General features: G+C 44.4%; 1 protein-coding gene across 1 annotated transcript; it reads right to left on the bottom strand.

Moving 5' to 3' along the window:
- Positions 1-1,008: 1,008 nt before the first annotated feature.
- Positions 1,009-21,588, bottom strand: abcc6a (ATP-binding cassette, sub-family C (CFTR/MRP), member 6a). Its single transcript, XM_076294854.1, has 31 exons — positions 21,378-21,588; positions 19,247-19,423; positions 18,676-18,801; positions 16,360-16,497; positions 14,423-14,545; positions 13,129-13,190; positions 12,870-13,001; positions 11,951-12,157; positions 10,854-11,031; positions 10,515-10,676; positions 10,285-10,377; positions 9,523-9,726; positions 9,087-9,233; positions 8,685-8,772; positions 7,961-8,030; positions 7,679-7,805; positions 6,792-6,968; positions 6,531-6,698; positions 6,247-6,430; positions 6,042-6,123; positions 5,794-5,911; positions 5,383-5,590; positions 4,849-5,159; positions 4,438-4,637; positions 4,096-4,222; positions 3,669-3,770; positions 3,351-3,497; positions 3,073-3,231; positions 2,545-2,711; positions 1,466-1,660; positions 1,009-1,263 (listed from the first exon to the last, which is right to left on the bottom strand). Exons 1-31 carry the CDS (start codon positions 21,417-21,419, stop codon positions 1,155-1,157), a joined length of 4,530 nt encoding a protein of 1,509 aa, XP_076150969.1. The 5' UTR covers positions 21,420-21,588; the 3' UTR covers positions 1,009-1,154.
- Positions 21,589-22,128: the final 540 nt, after the last annotated feature.

Here is a 22,128-nt window from a genome sequence, read left to right on the forward strand (position 1 = left end):
GATTAAATATATTCCAAAAAGTATAAATAAAATACAACCCAGAGCTTTATGGTATATAAAAGGCATTTCCATTTGAACTATATTACAAAATATTGTGTAGTCTTTAACAATAAGACTGACAATCAATCTCCCATTCCATAGTCTGTGTTGTAGGCCTACAACTAGTTACTGAACAATATAGAACTTTAGACAACAAACAAGTTACAAATAAAGAAATACTGCAAATAGTTTGAGGTTTACAATATATGTAATACTTCTGTTTCTCATCAAGTCTGTTTGAATGACTGTGGTATATCTGCAACAGCCTCTCACTCTTGTTAAAACATGCTTTTTTCTGTTCTTTAAAAAAAATAAAGTCTGATTGTAAATTCAGGAGATTAGTTTGCCAACCTTTCCACCTCAGTCAAACATTTTATGTGTTTACTTTTCTGAAAATAATAAAGATACACATACAACATACTTGAAGAACACCACAACATACTTGGCATCTCTATACGCCTTTCCCATAAAATACTAAATGGTTGGTTGGAGAGTCAGGCTCAAAAGTCTTTTCTAGGTCAGTGAGGCAGTATGTCAGTAAACATATTTGTCCCAGTTTCTCTTATCACAAGATCTTGTGAATCTACAGAAACAGAGTTGTCAGGCAGGCTTCTATACTCCGATCTATGGAATGTATGGTCTTCATGAAATGCTTCATCGCTCTATAGGTAAGGCTTATGTAAAACAAATTGTACTTTTTATTATTATTCACATTCATCAATACTTTGAATTCTTTTGGAGTCATCGCAGCTCAGCTGTATCTCTCTGAAGTATAAACAACTATTTACAAGTTTGTGAAAATCCTGCATGAGAACTATTGCGATGCTTACAGTACCTGTCTTCATCTTATCCTTCCCCACCTTTCTATGTGAGCATTAGTGAGACCCACCACAGAAATGGAGGACTAAAAAAAGCTGCAGCTTCACATGCTAAATTAAGTGTGCATCAGTGTGCTCTTGAGCACCCTCTTCAACCTGAGTAAAAGGTTCAATTTAAACTTGGCACGACCACAGCCTGCAAAGTAAATTCCTTGGTCTGGCACTAGTCTTTGTTGAGGCAAAAAGTCAGTCATCTGAACAGGGCCTTCCAATTTCTCTGGGGCCGGAGAGGACAAGTTATGCAAGCCCGGCTTCTCTGCACATTCTGAAGAAGTGGCCTCGTTTTGAGATGAGGTTTGCTGGGGAGTCCATCTCTCTGATGTTTCCCTTGTCCATGACAATGATTCTGGAAAAAGACAGGGAAAAACATTGTACCATACAGTTCAGCAAGAGTCAAGCTGAAATTTTCAAATATGCATTCCACAGACAGCTTTTAGTCAGATTTATTTTAATTTTATGTAATGCTTCATCATTTGTGGAACACCAACTCTACCTACACTTTTCAAAATAGATCCTGTATTGATCAAAGGTTTTTGACAGCCCCTTACTTTGTGTAGTCCATGATGGTGTTGAGACGGTGGGCGATGGTCAACACTGTGCAGTCCTCAAACTGGCTGCGGATAGTGGACTGGATCAGGGTGTCCGTCTCAAGATCGACCGCTGCTGTGGCTTCGTCCAGGACAAGAACTTTGGTTTTGCGCAGAAGAGCCCGTGCCAAGCACACCAGCTGCCGCTGCCCAAGACTGTGTGATAGAACGCACAGCAGACAACTCCTTAACATTCTGATGAAATACTTAGCATGACATTCACCAAACCATAGCTGAAATAAAATCTTTTTTTTTTCACTTGTTATTTTACTTTCGAGTTCCATTCTACAATAATATGGCAGGCAGTTGATATTAAAGGAGAATTCCGGTGTGATATTGACCTAAAGTGTGTTGAAACATGATACCGAGTGTGAACGTATGTCTCATAGCCCATCTCGGCTTGTCCCCTGCACTCCAAAATCTGGCGCTAGTTAGCCGATGCTACCAAAAGCTTTTTCAATGGTGGTGATCCATGCAGATTCCAAAAATAATTCCGTGGAAATGCATGGATTCCAGTTGCTGCTACTGGAAGAAACTGGAATCCAAGCATTTCCACTGAATTATTTTTGGAATCTGATCCCTTATCATACCTGTTCATTCTTACTCGTCACTCGACTTATCGTGACTAAATTCAAGATGGCTGCAAACGCTAAACTTTGTGAAGATACTGTCTGTATAAATCGTCTTGTAAGTAAACTACCAGTGCTTTTTAAAAGTTCTCAATGTCTCGTTTTAAATGTCAGGGCCTTCGGTAGTCTACCAATGAAGTGTGGAGATACATTGAGCCTCGTAAATGGTGCAAAACACTGATTTATTTGCATGGCTAGCCCGATGCCGAAGCACCACAATTGAAAAAGCTGTTGGTAGCATCGGCTAACTAGCGCCAGATTTTGGAGTGCAGGGGACAAGCCGAGATGGGCTATGAGACATACGTTCACACTCGGTATCATGTTTCAACACACTTTAGGTCAATATCACACCGGAATTCTCCTTTAATCGATTCCAGAAGAATCAGCGGTAGGTGCAGCATGTTTTCTTACCTGAGGTTCTCGCCTCCCTCGGAACACTCATAGTTGAGCTTGTCTGGCAGTCCAGACACAAAATTCTTGAGGTGAGCCAGTTCGAGGGCACTCCACACCTCCTCATCAGAATAGGCATCAAAAGGATCCAGGTTCATTCGGAGGGAGCCGGAGAACAGCACAGGATCCTGAAGAGGGAGGAATTACACATGGTCATTACAGATGTGCTGATGATGACTGAAGTTCATTTGTTTGAAACAATCACTGATGAAATGATGCTACTGCCAGTGTTTTCCTGAAAAGCTCTTTCTTTGCATTATGCACTGCAGCAGTGATTTGGCAAGAATATATGATAACTGTCCCAATAACTGACTTAGGAAGGTATTTATGAGTAGGTCTACTCATCTCCAACTTTATTAAGCATATAATTCACTACTGACATTGCTGGATACCTACAGAATCAGGTGAGGCTCAGGATCATTGCTCAGGGGCAAAAGAGCTGTCTCGACAATAAATTCCAATAATTACCGAGTATAACAACAACAATACCTGTGGGATGATGGTGATACGGGATCTCAGGTCATGAAGGCCGATCTCTGCGATGTTGACACCATCGATGAAGATCTTTCCTTTGGCTGCCTCCAGAATCCGGAAGATTCCCAGCGCCAAAGAGGACTTCCCCGCTCCTGTCCGTCCAACAATTCCAATCTAAAATAGAAGAGGAAGTAGGAGGAATTGGACGACAGGCGCTGAAGTTACACAACAGTTTAAAATACACTGCCTTTTGATATGTTATTATGAAACCGCAGCTGCGCGGTTCTACTGACCTTCTCCCTCTTCTGGATGTCCACCGAAATGCCCTTCAGCGCCCACTCCAGGCCTTTGCGGTACTGGAGGCCGTACTCATGGAATTCTATCGTCCCGCTCTCTGGCCAGGCCAGGGGTAAGGAGCTGCCCTCAACCGTCCAAGGTGCCTGAAATTTGATAAATATTTTTCATGGTGTTATGACAGTGGTGTTACAAAAATAAGGCTTTAGCATGTTATGTATAGCAGTGATATTTTTTGCATATTGATGGAAGAAGGTTTATGGCTGCTAAATGAATGAAGACCACATCTGACCAGGGGTCATTAAAGGTACGCTCACCTCTTTTGCTGTGTCGGCATATTCCTTCACTCTCTCCACTGACACAATGTTGTTTTCCACATCTGTCCAAGACCGTACAATCCAGCTGAGTATAGCTGTCACCTGTAACACATGGATCAGCATCAAGTTTGAAATGTCAGTTATACTTTGTGGGTTGGTTTTGGTTTTGCAAGTTTTTATGCAACCATGTTGTGTAACAAAAGATTCATAAAGATTCGGTCTTTCCACAGCATTTGTTCAGAACAGGGGTGACCACAAATTGAGAAACCAAGAATAATAGGAATCAGAGGCAAGAGAGGGCAGCTCTCTGAACTGAGGTTAGACAGTAAATTCCTCTGAGAACGGGAAAAGGAACAAGGTTTCTATTGTTGACTGTGTTTCACTACTCTCTTTTGGTTTCACTGTGTGTTCACCAAAGTATGCTTACCTGAAGGGAATGTGATACAGCCAGACCGACAATACCAGGGCTTAGGGTGTCCTTTCCCATCACAGACAGAATTGCGGCTGCTAAGACAACCCCATTGCCAAGGAACTCAAGGTTCACTGCAAGCCACCTGTGGAAGAAACACAAATCAGTCACGACACTTTAAACATTCTTCTCACAAAATGTACTAAAATAGCCCGTTTACTTAAGGAGGAGGGCAATACCACCATCTCATAAAAATCAAAGCTGATGGTAATAACAAAGAAATGGTCTTAGCAGTGTCAGATGAGGGCTTTGGATTTTGGTGACTTGGTGATTGCTCTGGGATCATATGTGTTTTCTAACCTGGTGGCCACGAAGCGAGGAAAGTAGGCTGTCTGATTGAGGTCCACCCTGTGGTTGGCCTGCTGGATGAAGCGGGTCTGCTCGCCAAAGGCACGGATGACGCTCGCACCCTGGACCGTCTCGTTGAAGTGGGTGTAGATGGGCGAGCGACTGACTGCCTCCAGTCGACGCAGCTGGCAGGATGTGGCCACGTAGAAACTCTTTTGCCGCAAAAGAAGACGAAAAGAAAACCACCAGTTTTAGTCAAACCCAAAGAGCCACAGAAGGTTTTCCAGCCATACCCACCATGGTTTCACTCAACATCTGTGTCAGCAGAATTGGGAGAACCTGCCCCTACTTCAACACCAATATCAGTTTATCTGGCTAGTCTTAGAAAGACTCATATATCTCAAAATGGAGGCCAGAACATACCTGCACAAAGGCGTACAGAATCGCCAAGGGCAAGATGATCACAGCAGCGAAGGGAGTCGCCAACAGCACAATGATGCAGACCTCCATCAGCTTGAAGAAGTAGTTCAGCATCATCTTCAGGCCCTCTGGAATCATGCAGTCGATGGCGTCGATCTCTTTAGCGAAGCGGTTCAGGAGGTTGCCGCTGGGTGTGGTTTCAAAGAAGGACATTGGGGAGTGGAGCACATTGTTCAGGAGGTCCATGTGCAGGTGGCGAGAAGCAATGATGCCCCCCACAGAGATCGCCACAGTGGTCCCGAAGATGCCAATCCCTTAAAAAACAAATCACAAAACTGTCAGTGTTACAGGGAGAAGCTGATGGTAAACAGAATGTCAAAATATGTACAAAACGTATATTAATTCATTTCTACAGTATACCCAACAGTTAGCTTTGACATTTTTTGAAAAGTTGTACCCATATTAACTCATTATTCATAAATGACATCTTCTAATCAACTGCCCTGATTAATCCACACATTAAAGTGTCTTTCTTACCTTGAGCGAAGCCCAGGGCCCCGTAGACTGCCAGCTTCATGTCTGTGTTGACCTGCGTGCCGTTCACCACGGGCTCGTCGGCCCACATGCTCAGCCAGTAGCTGTAGGACAGAGAGGCGGCCTGCTGGAAGACGTACAGGAACACCACGGGCAGAATGAACGCCAGGCCAATGGTCCGGAAGTACTCCATGTACATCTCCAACTTCACCTGCAACCACACACAGAACAGTGTGGTCAACACATGAGCAGACACTGAAGTAGTCTTTAAGGTCACCATGTTGAGGCTTGAAAGCCTTTTGGCACATTTGGTGGTCACTGGCAGAACCACCTCATGCCTGAGTAACAAGAGCATTGTGCTTGTTATAGCTTGCCTGATAAGCTCTCATGGTATAGCATGGGAACTGAACTTACTCTGCCGGTGCGGGCCTTGTCAGCCTCAGTTAGCTTCCCCAGGTCCTCTGGCATCGGCTCAGGGTCTGAATCTGCCATCTGCTCCATGTTCTGTATTATGACACTGTTCCTGTCACCGCTGAGGAGAAGAAGAGGTTTGAGGATCACCATGTTAGTCATGTTCTACCAGCCGGAGGAATACTCATGTTGAGATTTGTTTTATTTATAATGCCAGTGAACAGAAGTGGCCTGGTCGCTTGTGTCCATACCCGATGAGCTGCTCTTGTGAAAGATCTCTTGAAAATGGCATGAAGTCAGTCACACTCAAACGAGAGATGGACTTCCTTGATCCTAGAGCAAGACAATTCATTTGATTATCCTCAGTGCCTTAAAATAATACGTTTATAATACGTTCTCCCGAGCACTCTGTAGAGAGAGCACATATCAGAGAACACAGAGGAACAAATGAATTACCCTTTTGCGTGGTGCTTTCTTTCCTTTCTGTGGTGGCAAAGTTACGGATGAAGTCGGCAAAGGCTCCTTTCCGACTCAGGAGCTCCTGATATGAGCCGCTCTCTGTAATCTCCCCGTCTACCAGGACTAAGATGTGGTCAGCTTGAGGCAGAAAGCCCATTCCGTGGGTCACCAGCACACGTGTCTGCAAAGAGAATCATCGTTTAACATGGTACTTTAGTAGCGTGTACACCAGAGAGGTTTAACACTAGACACATGCAGGTGTAAATGAGTGCGTAGTGTACCTTGTCTCTGAGCACGCCCTTAGGTCCGATGACCTTGTCAAATATGTGCTGGCCCACATGTGCGTCCACAGCAGACAGGGGGTCATCTAGGAGGTAAATATCCGCTTTCCTGTAGACGGCACGTGCCAGACTCACTCGCTGCTTCTGCCCACCTGAAAGGTTCAGGCCCTAGAGAAGAAAAAGACAAAAGTCTGTTGGACCAGCTGTCCTGACAGTGAAAGGTGAAGTGCACGCAGCTGGGTGTGATCCTGAGCACCTCACCTTCTCCCCGATCTCAGTTGCGTCTCCAGCAGGCAGGATGTCCAGGTCAGGCAGCAGGGCGCAGGCCTCCAGCACGCGCTGGTACCAGCTCTTTCTCTTCTCCAGGCCAAACAGGATGTTGTCATGCAGGGTTGCGTTCTGGATCCAAGCTTGCTGAGGAACATATGCTACAGAGCCCTGAGAGCAACAGAGGATGAGGTCTTTAAAAAGTTGAATCTCATATACCTGAATCTCATATACCTTGCTCGCCTGAGTTTCCGCAGGAAGTACAGGCGGCGCTGAGCTTTCCTCGCCACTGCATCACTGTGGCTGCCTTGCACTACTCCACTTGCACTACTCCACTTGCACACTTTGCAACTTGTTGTTGTTGTCCTGTGTCCTGAAAACACTTCTGAACACACTTCTGCTGCTCTTACATAACTTGCACCACTATGCCACTTGCATACTTAGGTCAAACAGAACTACCTCAGCCATTTATTGGCCTGACTTTTGCACTATTATTATATTGACTGTCTACTGTATGCACAATTGCACAATTTCAACCCATTTTTTTGCTGCTCTTATTTCTTCACTGTATGTGCCTTCTTATTTACTTTTTATATTGTTTAATTGAATGTTATGTTTTTGTCTGTGGACCTAATTGGTAAAATGTCTTGTCTCCACCGTGGGATAGTGGGAAACGTAATTTCGATCTCTTTGTATGTCTTGACATGTGAAGAAATTGACAATAAAGCAGACTTTGACTTTGACATTGATACCCTTTCATATACACAAGAAATGTGTTCTGAACAATGCATGAATGTATAATATCGTTATAAGGAGTTACATGTTGTTTATTTAAGGGCATTCTCAAGATTTTAGGTCATGGTTTATGAAGGTTTTCTCACCTTAACAGAGACAGAACCACTTCTCCTTTCTGTGTCCCCAAGCATGGCAGACAAAAGTGAGGACTTCCCACTACCAACATGGCCCACTACTGCAACCAGAGAGCCACAGGGAACTCGAACATTAATCCTGCGAACAGAAGAAAAGGAAGGGATTCAAACAGTGAACGAGGTTGATATAGTTTATCCATATCTTTATACATTCATATGTTGCATAGTTCATTCATATCTTTATACATTCATATGTTGCGTATAGTTCTGCTTATGGCATCATCACTAGCATACCTTCTTAGACAAGGAGTGCTGTCTTTAGACCAAGAGAAAGTCCCATTGTCAATGATGACACCTTCTTCATCTGAAAATACAGGGAAAGAATTTTCACTCAGTCGCTATAAATCATAAATTAATGTACTTTGAACTATGTGTGAGTTTTAACCAATATATAAAACATAACAACTGTAAGTGGTTCTTTCACAGCAGTGAGAGTTTCAGTTCAAAAATAACATTTAGTTGCTAAATTGTTTTTGCTCCGTAATGACATGACATCAAATTAGCTGCATTTTGGAAAATGACTATGATTCAATTTTATGAGGTGCTAGAGGACGTGTTGACAGATTCTGAGGTGTGTGTGTGTGTGTGTGTGTGTGTGTGTGTGTGTGTGTGTGTGTGTGTGTGTGTGTGTGTGTGTGTGTGAGTGAGTGAGTGAGTGTGTGTGTGGGGTGGGGGCTGAACATGTTTGTGTTCCACTTCAAGCACAAGCATTATATCTCATGAGACCTGTGCAGTGGCGTATGAGTGGCACTCTAATTGCTCTCAGTCTTAGTCACTGCACTCAGGATGTGAAAACATAGCAGCATGTAACTGTGGAATTCAACAGATGTAAACAACACATTCTCTCTCTGTCTCGTCTCCATTCATTTAATCGTTCTGTGTGAAACCAGACAAAGTGATTTTGTATGGCGAGTTGTTACTAGAGCTGTACTTAAGCTACCTCAGAAAGGTCGCTCACCTGATTTGAAAGGCTCCCGGACCACACTGTCTGACTGCAGTTCTTCTTGGCAAAGAAATTTTCCCAATCGCTTCAGTGACACGATGGCCTAAAACAGGAATACATTTCTTAAATACATGATTCTCTATTTTAGTCAGACTTGCATACAATACAGTTGTACTTTTAACTAAAACTAAACTAAAAGAAGAAAAGGACAGAAGAATTTGTTATGAAAGGGAAAGTTATTCTTTCTTGAGTTTATGAATGGACTCCGTAGTGATGATCTCCTTGACACAGTGTGAGCTAGGCGTGTTAGTGTGAGGTTTGGCCTTCATTCATGAATGTGCTTGCTTGGGAGTGGGGACTTTGTCCCTGCGGAGGGAAAGTCCAGTGCAGGCCATGTTGTCTGAGGGGGAGTGGTACCTGCATCGTGGTGCTCATGGCAAAGGGCAGCTGGCTCAGTGGTGTCTTGAGAATGTTGATCAGCGCCATGGACACAAAGACCTTCTGGGCATCCAGCACGTTCTTATCATCGATCATGACATACACTCCAAACATGGCAAACGCAATCTAAGCAGGGAGGGACAAAACAATAATTCAGGATTAGGGGATATACATTTCAATTTTAATACAAGTAAGTACAAAATAAATGTACAAATTATTTATGCAAAATTATTTATCACTATGGTGTTGGACAATCATTTCTGGCAACTTCAAAATATGAATAAAGGTACAGATTCTCACTTCACCCGTCACAGAAGAGCACCTGAGCAAGGAATTATCTGAAGTCCCCTGAGCGCCCTAAGCCCCCTTTGTCTTATGAACACAGGTAATTCCATTTCAGTTTCACAGTACGTACCAGGAAGGAGGAGGAGTTGAAGGAGGCGATGGAGATGGAGTAGAGCACCTGGGACTTCTTCAGGGCGTTCAGCTCCTTCTCCCTGTAGCCCAGCACCTGCTCCAGGAAGGCCTTCTCCCAGGCGTAGAACTTCAGGATCTTGATTCCGTTGAGAATCTCATTCATTAACTTGATTCGTCCATCCATGTACTTCATTTGCATCTCCTACAGAGTTATCAAAACATGTTGAGATTTAGAGAGAGGAGATGGGCAGCCCACAGACATCCTTCAGGAATGTTCTGTGAAGCATTTCTCTTCTTCTTTTCTCCTGTAACAGCCTCTACTAACTCAGAAGACAATGTGCTATTAACAGTAAAACAGGGACAAAATATTTGTACAGTATTAGTCAGAGTTTCAGCATCACAGACAGGCCAACAGCTATAAAACCGCGACCACAGATGAGATGTTCTCTAGTCGAGAAGTGCTTCATTCATGTCAGGTCAGGGACAAAACATGCCTCCTTTCCAAAAGAAATGAAAAATATTTAACTTTTACTGTCCCTTTTTTCTATTGTGGTTTTGTGTCATCTCAACAACATGAAGAACATTAAAGGGATGACCCAGCCTGTACTCAGCCCGCACGCCCACACCTCCCTGCCCTCTCATCTAAACCAGCTGTGGAACACTGACCAGCGGTCAGGCGTCTAATGCTCTGTAGAACTTGGCAGGAGCCAAGGACAGTAACCCACTGAGCTTGAAAACTTCCATGCCGATCATACTGTACCTGCAGTTTGCTCCTGTGTTTGGCAATGAATCCGTTGACGGGGAAGATTAGGATGACTGTAGCAATGCCAGCCAGAGCTGAAGGGCCCAGGTGCTGAGGAGACAGGATCATTAGTCGTTACATTATGTCACATAAATACATACATTTAGAGGGTATTATGACATTACGTAACATAAATACATACATTTAGAGGGTATTATAGGACACGCTAACAACTCAGTGGTCCATACCTGCCAGAGGAAGAAGAGGCAGAGAGTGATCTCGATGGGAGCCAACCAGACAGCATTGAAGTACACCACAAAGTCCATCAGCTTCTGGGTATCAGCAGACACCAGGTTCACAATCTCTCCCACTGTGCATGTGCGGCGAGACGCACTGCTTATGATCAGAGACTGAAAAGCAAACCAGTACACACAGACAAGAAGTTACGGGATGCACGCTAAGTAGCAAACAGCAGTTACAATCTGCAGTAATTTCAACTGACTATATTTTTGGAATTCAGTCCAGAAAGAACTGCAAAAACATGTGTTTAGTTCACTACATTGGTTGACAGGGCTCTGAAGACACACCTTTCTGTAGACCAAGCCCATGACAGCAGTCTTCACTCGCATGCCAACAGTGAAGCAGGAGTACATGTACTGGTGGTTAAAGAGTGACTGCAGGCAAGACAGCATGAACATGAGACATGCATAGAAGTAGCCTTTCCACAGAGGGGCGTCTGTCTCATTTATGAAGCCCAACAGCAAACTATGAGGGCAGAGAGAGGGGGGGGGGGGCAGAGTGACAGAGACAGAGAGAGAGAGATATGCTGGAGTTATGGTACACTGGTGAAGTCAACTTTGCCATTAAGACATTGTAACTGTTAACTGAAATGTTATGTGGAAATATGTGCTATTGAAGTCATTTAGAGTTTAGGGAACATGTTTTATTCATAATCCTAAGATTCTTGAGAAATGCTTAATGGCTTGGGCCATAAATAGTTACCATAGTTACATGACAAAACACCTCCTTAAATATGTGTCACCTAATAATTCACAGGTAATGGATTCCAGTACAGGGAGAAAGGCCTATGAATGGGAGCCTGCTCCATCTGTCTCTACTTTAAGCTGCTCCATGAGGCCATTTGACATGAGGCATTCAGCCACCCAGCCACCACAACTTTCACTGCATTGTCAACAGAGCTGTGTCCTGTAGCAGGTCAACAGAGGGGTGCAGCATGGGCCACACACACCAGAGCTCCAGAGCTCCTGGTCCCCTGACACTGTTGGCCGGCTGCTTGCTGCGGCAAGCCAGTCTGACCACAGCCTCCACGGTCTGGCTGCCAACACACATGCAGCCTGCTGCAGGGCCTGATGCTAGTGTCTCAGTAGAGACTGGCCAGGACTGGCTTTTTTTAGACTTTCTTCTGCAATAATCTAGTTCATTTAGTTGCTTCATTTTGACAGATACTGTATCTATCAACATAACTTCCTGGTGCTACTAGTGTTTCAGTGAAGGACTCACTATTTTCTGTTTGGAAAATAATGAGTGGACTGACTGTTTTCCTCAGACTTCATCTGGACAGATATTGCGGTCTCATATCATTTGTCATTTACAACAACAAATCATCTGAAGAGGCTAAAAAGACAAATAGTTTGTGATCTTGTAGGTGTTGTAGGCCTCTCACCTGAGCACCTGTGGAATGGAGAACATGAAGGCATCGTGGATGACCAGGCACAGAGTGCCCGTCAGGAAGTAGGGCCCGAAGTTGCGGGCGAGTGTGCGCAGCAGGCAGAATCCCGAGCTCTGCTCCTTCTTCAGCTTGTGCAGGAGCTGGGTCTGTTCTGGCAGCCTGGAGCCCAGGGCAACGCTGGCACTCATGCTCTTCTCCTGCCTAGCGACACAGGGACAGACAGACGTCAGCCTCACACACACCGCTCACGTACCTCACAATACACACTCTAATTCAAAACAGAAAACAAGACAATCCTGGGGGGAAATATTTTATATCATTCTGTGTACGCCACTGTGCCTGCAAATCTAATATGGTGGAGCTCTGTTCGGCCGTAAAGGATATTACTGCAACTCCATGGGCAGACCTCGGACATGTCAGTGCTTTACATGATCTCATGGAACGTAACAACAAAACTTCAAAGCTTAAGTGATTTAACATGCTAACAAATGTCACAGGCATCTTGTGTTCAGCAACCTAAAGCTCAAATGGACCCATCTGACCTGTTTTCTGCCTTAAGGCTGTGGCCAGTGTCGTTTGACTGGGGATTTGATTACTTGCTGTTTAATGGTTAAGGCAGCAACAGCAACTAGACAGGCATTGCCTTTAAATACCAGTGTGCCAAAATGTCACCATTTTTATTACCATTGAACTTTAGCAAAGCAAGGACTGAAAAGCATATGCTGTTGGTGGGGTGGTGACATTTTTAACAACATTCTGCCATATAATATTTACACTGACCTATTTTCACAGCACAAACTCACAGTGCTTCCAACTCTGTCTCTGTATCTGTTGGTGACCATGCCAAAGTTCTACATATGTACTTTCTTTCTACATATGTGTGTGAATGTCTCTGGGAGCAATGGTGTCTTACTGTTGGAGCTTGCTGCATACTGAAGTCCACTCTTCCTGTAAGTTGGAGATGATCTTGTTGGAGGTGTCCTCCTCACGTAAAGACCACAGATCCTCTGCCTGCAGTGGAGTCCGATAACCCTTGACCACAAGCCTTGTGAGTGAATAAGCAAACACACATACAAACAGAAATAAGAACATTTTCCATTTCTGCTGGCTGCCATCAATGGATTCATCTTACACAGAGTTTACGGGGGAACATCTTTGAAAAAATCTCTTACCCACTGAACCACCAGAAGAGTCCCTTGGACAGAAAAGATGCATCGCCAACCGGACATGGGTTCTGTAAAAGGACAAATATTTTGGTTATGACTACAACCACCGGAGGACTAGAATAACCCCATGTTTGTCTAAATGAGGATGCTCATTGGAATGCTCTCTCTTAAGTGGAGTATTACAGGCTTTGGATGTTATTTCAAAAGACTCCATGAACTGCCTGACCTCACAGCATTGAACAAGTCCTCAACCTCTTTACAATACTCCTACTTCAAGTCCGCAGTCTTCCTGAGTATGTCTTACCACCCTTCAGTTCAAGACTGTAATGAAGTTCTCTAATAGATATTCTTTTGCATTTACATCAACTGACAGTTTGAATTGTGCCATACAGTATAGTTATATGATAAAGCACAACCTAAACATAGCTTTTAAAATCCCTCTCCCATGCTGGATCAGTGCGTGAGGTGGTGGGGTATAAAGTGTGCAGACACTCAGAGGCGCTCTGTCCATGAAGAACTCTGGGCTCATGAGTGGGCTCGGCATGACTTACTGATGACACGTCACCGCCTACTAGACCACAGCGTCCCCCCCCAGCCCCCCCGCCCCTCTCCCAGACTCGCCCCCACACCGGAGATCCCACCCCGCACTGGAATAACAGCCCAGGAAGTGACTGGTCCAGGAGTGGACCATGGGTGGGGCTCCCGTCTGTGGTTTCCACCCATTCCGACCTCATGGCAGTCGGCAAACACACACTGAGCGACATTTGGCTCGTTTTTTTTCATAACGCTTGTTTTCCTGTTTTCCGCCGGATATGTTGCGTCACAAGGCAGTGTTACAGCGCTGATTCATGACTCCATTTGTGTAGGAAACTGACTCTGTAATGCATGTGTGAGGTTTACATTGATATACTGTGCGTGGGCTGATTCACATGGGAGACTGAGATAGATGTAGTGGTCAGAGAAGACACCAGTTATGGCCAACAATATCATGAGTCATCTGAGAAGAAATGTTGCCCTTGGATAGAAAGGAAATATCTAGGCAAAGCCTGTACTGTAACTGTATTTTCCAGAAAGAATCTGTCTCATGTCTGGTTTTTAAAGGAGGTCTATTCATTAAGGTATAATAAACCTCCACGTCATTACATATGTAAGGTGCGTCAACTTCAACCACTGCATTTTTCTGCCTTCAAAACCTCTCTCCAGTTATCCCATATTAAAACAATGACAGACAGAGTAGAGCATTCTGTGTGCTTCTGCTGAGGTCAGAGCTGAGACCCAGAGTCCAGTCGAGTTCTCTCACCTTTTCATGGGACTCTTTACCACGAGGCCTCTGGTCAGAAAAACAGCTGAGGACCAGCTGGGCCAACTGCAGGGCAAAGTAGGAGAAGAAGGCCAGGTACCGCACAAAGTCTGGTGACAAGCCCTGCAATACATATCATTCACAAATTAAAGTGGACGACAACGTACAAAGCATGTAATGATACTGTAACCGTATACATGTAATAACAAATATGGTGCATAGAATGTGGTAGTGACTCCAGTTACATAAAATTATTTCGATACACTATACATTGATGTTTTGATGAATGATGATGAAATGATTTGTGAGAAGATGCCAGAAGGGGACCAAGGCCATTAATTAGGGGAGGAGGAGAGATGACATAGAGGTTTGGTGGCATACCAACAGGAAAAATCTCATGTGTACACCACAGCAAGATACCACACTGTGGGATTTCCCATCATCAGATGAGACCATGTTCCCAATCGCTAGCCACACATCTCCCAAAACATCTCCCATTGCCATAGCAGCGCACACATGAAACCACTTTCACATGCAACCACTTACTCTCTCATACAACCACTTACTCTGCCGTATGTAAATATTATCTCTGTTATGTATGTTTATGTTCATGCATTTAGCTGACATTTTGGTCCAAAGGGACTTACGGATACCTCTGTATTTTCTGTGTTATATATGATGACCTTTTTGTTTGTTACATATACAATTATGTAAATTATAAATAAATGATGTGTAGGCACCACAATGACTGGCTGCCAACGCCTACAGCACTCCGCTCTGTTCCGAGGTGCTTTAAGGGCTTCCCCATTTCCTACATGGCCATCATCACCCGCTGGGGACTGGTGCACGCTGGGTAGGACTCTGATCCCGCATTAATGGAACCATAAAGCTTATTTTGAACAGTTAAGACAAATCATGGTGAAAACCAAAGTCTTTAATGGCCCTCTTTAAATAAATGTATTACGCATGAGAAGAATAGTAAAAAGCTTCCCAGTCACGCTATAGGCCATATCTGGAAATCGTAAGGTTGTGGTTGTGGGGCTGAGTCCTTTTGCTGGTTGGACAGGAGCCAGTGACCAATATTAGCCAATCCTCGCCCAGCATAAGCTGCTTATATGTTAGTTTGCGCATATAGCAGAATGTTGGCATTCAGGGCTATGTTTACCCCAGGCAGACTCTATGAACTGCTGCCCATCATGCCACAGCCAGACATCTGTAAAATCGTAGTAAACATCCTATCCACAATGCATTCCCATGCCAAGGACTGGAAGTGCATGCTCACCACAGAACAAAAGAGGGTTAGTTGGTTTTGAGTGGGTGAAAAAAATAGGTCATTGCAAAGCTGGCTCAGAGTTATAGCTCTGCAGATATAACTCCTGAAAAGTCAGCTTTTCACAGGCGAAGGTGAAAAAATGCTAAAAATGAGAGCTGAATATTTGGGGAAATAGGTCAACAAGAAACCTCTCCTTGTGTGTTGCAATAACTTTTTACAAATTTCCTGCTGCTCCATATTTTCTTCATACTACATCTGGACACAGCTATAACATTCTTTTGCGTTTGTGAGAACAATTCAGTCTATATCAAGACATACAATTTTACATGACTTCATGTGAATTACTTTTCCATATTTTCACAAAGCATGCAAAATATGTTTTGGTATGACCTACCCATGAGAATGTACAGGTGCAATGTCATCATTTGGCATGAGGCATCACATATCAGACCATGATAATGCTTTAATAACTTGTAATCTCTATCAGAGTACTTGTATTATGGTATGTATATACTTGTTATGTGACAACAAAGAAACACTCTTGCAAAGGTGGTACTAAGAGACCCAAAGTTGAAGTGATAGTCTCAGCGTTGTGAGTTTTGGGCATGTGGTGTGAGATGCGTGGCCCAGATCAGGGGGTCTGTGTCAGTGTCATTTCTCTCACCTCCTCCATGGCCAGCTGGATCTTGGCCCGCAGGGGCACCAGCGAGCACACCACGGCCAGCAGCCAGAAGAGGAAGAGGAAGATGGAGGAGCGGCAGCCTCTCATGCGCTCCCACTGGACGATGCAGACAGCTAGCACCTGGACGTGGACAAAGCTGAGGTCAGACGCACATTCCATACATATAGGCCTCACTGTCCACACCGCTTTTATATCAATACTTAGCAGATGCCGCTATCCAAAAAGACTTGGATTGCTGTGTACGAAAATCTGCTCATCAGCATGTACACTACAATGCTACATGCTACACCATGAAGGAGCTATTAATCTCCTGCTGTTCAAAGAAAACTGTAAAAATATATACTTCCAGACCCATCCATGTTAAGGCATTTACTCAGCCCAGTCAATGTGTTAAACATTCTTTGGCATTCCTTCAGCAATGGTAGTTCAGTGATGCTGATTTAATCAACAGCACAATGTGAGTGAGATCTTGTTGCTCATAAAGGATCTCATGCATTTGGCTGTGCCAGTGTTTGCAGACAGACGTTAAATTGGGATTTCCCCGTCTGCCATGGCATCTGCTGCTCTCGACTGCCGTCCCTTATAAAACACCAGATACAGCGCGTGCCCTTTTGCCAGTGCCACAGTCCCCTTAATTACCCAGTCTCCTCATCCTGTGAAGGAAAACAAGTTTGCAACTCGCGTCAGATCCAGACAGTTCCAGTCTGGGGGGGGGGGGGGTCACCCCTGTCTGTCTCACATATACAGTTAAGTTGGATTCATATCCATTTCAGCTCTACTTTTAGTTGCATGAGACATCATTTGTCATGTCAGCTCACTGGCAGGGGAAAAACAGGGTTTGAGTAGGTTTAATGGGAGCATCCGAGCTGCTCAGAGATGAGACATCAAAACCACAACCACCTCCAGGATTTTGTGCAAAGGAAGTAGTGCAAGGGCCAGTCGAAATGGTATAAAACATCATTATGCATTTAAGCTGGATTGAACTCTGTGCCATTCGCACAGAAAGGCACAAGTGAAACATGTTGGTTTTCATATCGAACTTTGATCCGACTCCACTGCTCCAGCGCTTTCATAGGAAACGAAACATCTGGGAGGTGGGTGGAAGTTAAAGTATTACTTAAGCCCTAAAACCTATTTCCCACCTAGTAATTACAGGGGGGAAGCTGTGAGCCTTTTCGGAACTTGAGCCGTTACGTCAGTGCCCTCTGCGTGCTGCCTCACTCAGTACCTCCCTATGGAGGAAGGAAAGAGGCCATTCTAGAGGCTGATCATGGAGGAAGGAAAGAGGCCATTCTAGAGGCTGATCGCGCACTTCTAATTCGAATATGGGGGCAGGGCCCGGCAGCTAGTCAACACTTTGGTTGAAGGACCTCTGCATGTTTGCTGTCGGTTAGTCGGACTTACATAAGGGACCAGTCTTACGCAAGGAAAACCAGCTGCGGTATCAGTGGGAGGTGTTGGACCACGGAAGGGAATATTTTCGTAATATCTGTGTTTGTTTACGTCTGCCAGTGCCCAGTTAACTAACCTCAACTCAAGCAGGTTATTTCCCTTTTGCCTATCCTGAGTCGGTTTTAGACACAGGTCTGATTTTGAGATAGAACAGGCCAGGGCCATCATAGGGGTACAATTACAGGCTTTTGATTCAGATAGACTGTTATGACCTGTAAGTGTTGCTGATATTGACTTAAGCGTCTGAGGTTACCGCAGGGGGGATTCGGAGTCTGGTCAGGGAGAATGTGTCTATGCAGGCCGTCGGCTGGAGCTCAGGGACGAGGATGAATTGCGGGGCAGTTTATGGGGCTGTGGGCTGCTGCAGCAGACATACTAGCCTAGTTCCCACTCCCATCCTGGCCACTCCCCAAACATGCGCCACAGTGGCTCAGTCAGTCAGTCCTCGCGGCTATGTAAACATACAGTAGTGGCCGTCACACGGCGTTAAAACTACCATTATGCAATTCTCTGAGAAATTTAGTGTTGAGGAAAATTGACTCATGGACTGGATGGTTGTTTGATGGCAATGGTCCAAAAAGCGACATATGAGATGGGAAAGGCGGTTGTGAGCCTGGCTTTCTTATATTACCCATTTCAGAGAGTGCTCCTGATGATGATAGGGTTATGTGACTATTACTGGGCTTTTCACACATAGGCCATGTGGCATCAGCTACTTTCACAAACACTTGGATAATGAACATGATAGTAGCCCATGTGCATTTGAGAACAAGAAAACTTTCTTGTTCAGATTCTACTGATATCAGGAGTTTTGTTTTGTAAGTGAAATGTGGGGGAGAACATTACCACAGTCATGCTACGGATGATGGGGTTGAGCAGAAAGACCATGTGATGTTGGATCTCCTGGTTCTTCACCAGCAGAATGTAAAAGAACTCCACGAAACCAAACGATGCCAGAAAGAAGCCCAGTAGCTGCATGGAAAGAAACATACAGGAAGACGGAAGGAGATCAGTCCGTTAATTGGCAACCAGATCCTCATGAGTTTGCGTAGCTATCAATTACCTCACAGTAGTGCAGTAAAATAGTAAAGTAAAATCATCTACTAAACATGTTCTATCATGTTATAGTTAGAATACCTTTGTGATTATGTCTTAACTGCAGTACACTTCTTTTTTCAGGGTATTGTAGTCTTTACAATTGTAAACCCTTATCACTTGACAACCCTCTAAACCACAGACCTTTCCCCTGTGACTTTTCTGCTGAGCACTGAAATAGGCCACTAAGCCTGCCATGTGCACTAGGTTTTTCACATTCTGTTGTACTGCTTTATAGAAGCTAGGCCAGTTAGACGTGCACACATGATGGTCTAGTATAACATTAATGAGTGCGGTTCTCTGGTTCTGCGGTCTGGCTCACCAGTTTTGCGCTGCAGAGGACCGAGACTGGAATACGCCCGCAGTCATGGCAGTACAGATGGAGGCAGTAGAAGGGGGCGCACACCCAAAGGTAGATACACGGGATCCAGACCAGCATTGTGTTCTGGAAGCACTGTGTCAGGTCAGGGTGAGGGGTGTACCATGTTGTGTTCCAGTCCTATGAAATAAAGCAAGGGGACATAAACATGAATATGAATAAACATGACTTATTTATTAGCCATGATTATGACAATTAGAAATCATTCTTGCACTAACATTTGCAGTGAGTGATGATGACGGATCTGGCATGGCCACCTCTGAGTAAGACATTTGGCTTAGTTGCTAGCTCACTACTCTCAGCATCAAACCTGAAATGGCCTTGGGCTTGACCACACTGAATTTCACAGTTTACCTAACAGTCAGATTTGTTTTTATGAGTAAGGTTGTTGGGCACTTCTTAAACCTGAAAATGTGACCTCTGGACCACACATATTGGACAAACCTTGGAAACTGAAAATGAAACCGCAATTACTCAACAGCAGGCGTCTAATAAGCTCTTCTTTTTTTCAATAAGCTAAGTCATAAGCCAGCACTTTTCTCAAGTGCTGACACATGCATGGATGTCAGATTGCATCAAGACTGAGGAAAAAAATAAACGCAGGCATTACTTATCCCTATTACACAGGGACACTGGGCCGTCTGTCCGGCGCACTTCCTCGCTGTTTGTCGACTGTGCGACTGTGCGCGACGTAGCAGTCAGGATGAGGAGAGGGTGTAATTAGATGGTGGTAACGAGAGGAGGAAGCGTCTGACGGAGGGCAGACTAACCGCCAGACACCCGAGGGAAGGGGATAAACGACCACAAACAGTCTAGCACGACGCCTTGCGAGACAACAACAACACTTTGGCTATAGAAGTAAGCTACTAGCTGCGCGGTCAATTGCAGGTGTGAGATTAGCGACATTGTCCGGCTCCATACCAACTAGCTCAAATAAACTTTCAGTGTAGCCTATTTTTAACAACTTGGACAGGCCTACTAAGCTACCGTACAGTTCTTGCACCGTGGTGTGTTGTAGGATTTCAATTATAAATTGTTTTTACCCAGACACCAGAGATACTTACATTTGGCTGAGGTGACCTTGTGGCTACAAAGGTACACAAGAGTGCGTAATTGGACCTGTTAAAGCGATGGTTCGGAGTAATTTCACCCTAGGGTCCTTTGCACCATGACCCCGAGCCAAACACCCTCCCAGAACCTGTTTTCCCTTGGTCGAACCCTGGTCGAGTAGCGCTGTCAGAAACTAATGAGTTTCTGCAGGCATAGTGGAACCAACTTTTATCTCGTAAATTACCCCACTAATACTGCCCTGAATGGTACAAAACTTCTACATTTTGTTCTTTACTCATAAAACGAGGCATTGAAAAGTGTGTAGGTACACCAGGAGTTTATTTAAATAACACTTGCCTGATGGATGCTATCTGCTACTATACTGCTGCTTCAACGTTACTTTTGTGATTTGGGAAAAGCCCATAAAAGTCCTGGCCTGCCTGATGAAGACCCTGCTGGGTCGAAACGTTGTGTTATGTTTTTAACTCAATAAATGTAGCTCTATTGGAAGATTGCAGTGTGCGGACAAATATTCTTCTTTTCTTTGATAGGCTCATTTATTTGTACATGTGCATCAGTAGATTTAGGGCACTATGTCTTACTGAATTAAGTTGGATGCTCATTGTTGAACGAATTCAAGATATTTGGATGTTTCAAAAAAATAGGTCAATGTTTACAGTGAGTCTAACAAAAGCTGTAAGCTACTTTCCTGAAGTGTCATTACAGTGTACTTACAGGTGCAAGTATCACATGGTACAATATTATTTACTGAGGAATAATAAAGGTGAATTTCATGAGACATTTCTAGACATGATATTTAGAAATTCATGTATATAATTTCTATGAATACATTGGGTACTTCTTGGATACTGGTGAATTAAGAACATTTGTATTATTATATGAATATTATCTCCATATGTGTTAAAATCATCCTCCAAACCAGAATCATAAAGTGAAGCTATATGAAACTATTCACATCTTCCAGACAGTAAGATCATGTTCTTGCTGGAGAAGGTGTACTCACCCAAAGGGGGTCCAGGCCACTGAGACTGCAGAGGGCATCCATTCACACTGCTGGTCCTTCAGCTGGGGCTGGATGCTGTGGCAAATCCTGGTCCTCAAGTTCTCTTCTGTCCCTCCGTGAGTCACCGTCTCCTTCACTCAGTCTCTCACTCAGTCAGTGAGTGTGTGTTCTGTGTAGAGCTCCTCCTTGGTCCTTCTCCTCCGTACCTTCTTCACTGAGCTCTGCCGCTCTGTCTAAGCCCCTGTCTGGCCTGGGCTGCTGTTTATGAATGCTCCTCGGCTTGCCAGCTTGTTAGGTGGGTGGAAATACTTTTTTCTCTCTCTCTCTCTCTCCCTCTCTCTCTCCCTCCCTCTTTTCTCACTCACTCACATACGTGGGGCTGGATCTTTATCAAAAGCCCCACCGAAGCTCCTCCTGAATAGCCTGACAGACAGGGCCCCACCCCAGCCTAGTCCTCAGCCCTTCTAGACACATCTCCTCCCCAGACCACAGGCTGGTGTGCCAAGCGTTGCTCAGGGCGAGCAGCTTCTCACTGTGTTTATGCACTGATAGAGATTTCACTTGTCCACATCAGTCATGGTTAAACTTCAGACCTCAATAACAAGCCTTAGAAACACCTGTATGCAGTTTATTTGACCGTGTGTGTGTGTAGGACGCTGTCGTGGCCCTGCGGCTCAGCTGAGATTACGGCCGAAAAGGGTCTTGGGGAGCCGTAACCTCTGACCAAGCACTAATTTACGGAGGGAAAGTT

This window comes from Alosa pseudoharengus, unplaced genomic scaffold (genome assembly GCF_046254945.1).
Source record: "Alosa pseudoharengus isolate Yale_2024_CS ecotype anadromous, Long Island Sound unplaced genomic scaffold, YU_APseudo_1.1 YU_APseudo_1.1_scf_1, whole genome shotgun sequence".
NCBI lineage: Eukaryota > Metazoa > Chordata > Actinopteri > Clupeiformes > Clupeidae > Alosa > Alosa pseudoharengus.